At 41.8% G+C, this 2,402-nt stretch overlaps 1 protein-coding gene across 2 annotated transcripts; it reads left to right on the top strand.

The window, feature by feature from the left end:
* Positions 1-449: 449 nt before the first annotated feature.
* LOC121282303 (small nuclear ribonucleoprotein G-like) lies at positions 450-2,122 on the top strand. Of its 2 annotated transcripts, XM_041195963.1 has the most exons (2): positions 450-458; positions 1,925-2,122. In XM_041195963.1, the coding sequence occupies exons 1-2, from the start codon at positions 450-452 to the stop codon at positions 2,120-2,122; spliced, it is 207 nt and encodes a 68-aa protein (XP_041051897.1). The 2 variants fall into 2 exon arrangements, with proteins under 2 accessions (XP_041051897.1, XP_041051896.1); XM_041195962.1 differs by lacking the exon at positions 450-458 and having other exon boundaries at positions 1,892-2,122.
* The last annotated feature ends 280 nt before the right edge of the window (positions 2,123-2,402 follow it).

The following is a 2,402-nucleotide window of genomic DNA, read 5'->3' as shown; positions in this document are numbered from 1 at the left end:
TCAAACCTGAAGATCAAGCTCCGGGGTATGGTACAACTCTGGCTTCTTCCAGGATATTTGTTCAGTACATTGACATTGCACAACATCTACTTTCGCAGATCAACCACATGTACACATCCTGTGACACAGCTTCAAGATCTCAAAAGAACTGTAGGTAGCAGATTAACAGTGTCATTCCAGTCTATATGACCACCTCACCCTTGAATACATTCTGCAGATACTATACGCCACAGCTTTATGGAGGTGGAAGGGTGCCCCAGCAGGGTATGATACCAAGCCAGCTGGAAATGCAGTTTTGATGACTCCATCTTACTAATTTTCCAGACTTAAGCCATACCACCACTGGGGAGCACGATCTGGGCAGAGGGGGAATTCTTTCACAATACATTGCTGGATTCCTTCCATTGACTGGCTCAGAGTAACATCAATGGATGTTAGGCAATCAGGTAATGTGCTTGGCATATTCATTACAATTGGTAAGTAGTGAAAGAAGACTGCATAGAGAGTGGGGAGGGGAGAAAATTAAAGGGATCATATCTTCAGTAAAAATGCAACAAAAATAAGTTTTACTTTCTCTTCAGTTTTAGTGCTAAATTAATGGTAGATAAAACAAAAATAAAACTGAACTTTATCACCTCGCAGAATATCAACAAGGGCTCTGTTACACAACTGCAAACTACAACTAAAATAGCAGTTTATGAAAAATTAAATACAAGATAATTGATTAAATGTATGTGATGGATTCATTTGCAACTAAAATACAATACAAGGTCATACTTTAAACAGTACTCATTATTGAGTCATTAGTTCTTGATGTAAAGAGCAAAGCCTGTAATAAAATATTAACCATCATTGTGATCCATAATGTATTTCCTTACCTGTCTCTTATTCCTTTTTTCCTAAGTTGGAGCATAGGCTCAGATATGAGAAGATAGTCGCTGGGAAACTGCAACTCAAAGCAGTTAAGTGTGAAACCCTGTTAATAAAAGACAAAAATCTATTAGCGTTTCAGTAGCAAATGCTATTCTGTTTCTGTTGCAGATTTTAATGATTTGAAAAGCTGATAATGTAATGCCCTGCAAAACATGATGTATAAAAAAGTTATCTTATGAAAGAAGGTTTCAGAATTTATTCACTATATTTGAGACAGAAACCTGATTGTGATGAGCCTCCCGCAAGCAACTGGGGGGAGAAAAATCAAATAGCTGTGTGCTTGCACTCACCTACAGCGCACGCAGTGTTGTAACCATAGCAACTCACACCGAGTAACTTTCCCTGAGCTTTCTGTGGCATCAGTACCACAGACTAAGCACTCTTGTGCTGCACAGCTCAAACAATGTCACACTCAAACACTCTTATACTTAATCTCAGCATCTCCTGACAACTATAGCAACTATGGCAAGATTTCACAAGTATTCTGTTCTCCACAAAGGTAAATAAAACAGCGCTGTATTGAATAATGTTCTACAACTAAGAACTAAGTTTACTTTAACTTTAAAACAAAACTGGAACACACACATTGGTTGGATTCTTCTGCTTTCGCTGGTGGTGAGTTTGGAGGGGGGGGGTGCGGGGGAAGGACATTTACTTAGGCGGTATGGTGGCATACCTGAACCCTGCCACCTTCTGGGTACAGAGGCCCTGGATGGGTGGCTGAACTTCCCGCCGTGCCACCAATTGAGGCCCTTAAGTGGCTACTTCAGGGCCTCATCCCATCTCCACTAGTATTAACCCAGCTGCAAGTGGCCCTGTTGCCTTACAGCGTGTACAACAGGTGAATCTGTGCAAGCTGCTTGTCACATGGGGGGCAGGGGTACCTTGAGGGTGCGACTCAGGCAGCAGCGAGAGAGAAAGTTCCTGAGAGAAATAAAAAGCAACCCCACTGAGAAACATGAGCAAAGCCCATCTGCCCGAACTCAAGAAGTTCATGGACAAGATACTGTCACTCCAACTGAATGATGGGAGGCATGTGCAAGGAATTCTGCATATCTTCGACCCCTTCATGAATCTTGTTGTGGATGAATCTGTCGAGTTGGCACCTGGGGGCCAGCAAAATAACATTGGCATGGTGGTTATCAGAGGCACTAGCACTCCCATGCTGGAAGCCTCAGAGCAAGTATAGTGAAGATTGCTGTATACCTGAAAACATGGAAAAGAATATTGCGGAGACAGCACACATATCATTTTGAGCCCTAGAATGTTTTTGTCCTTAGTTTTTCTGGTAGAATATGGCAATTGGCTGAATCGTTTGAGGTGCAACTTGCCATTTTTGTGAATACTTTATTATTTGTACTTGTGGGACCTAAAGGACATTAAATATGTTTTTGTATGAAAAAAAATCAGCACCTGATCGAGGGACAGGACATTTGAAAGGGGGATGGGGGTCACTCCTCTGCCCTTGT

The sequence above is a fragment of the Carcharodon carcharias genome, chromosome 9 (genome assembly GCF_017639515.1).
Source record: "Carcharodon carcharias isolate sCarCar2 chromosome 9, sCarCar2.pri, whole genome shotgun sequence".
NCBI classification, from domain to species: Eukaryota; Metazoa; Chordata; class Chondrichthyes; order Lamniformes; family Lamnidae; genus Carcharodon; species Carcharodon carcharias.
The sequence above is the reverse complement of the archived record's forward strand: the minus strand, read 5'-3'. Positions and strand labels throughout refer to the sequence as shown.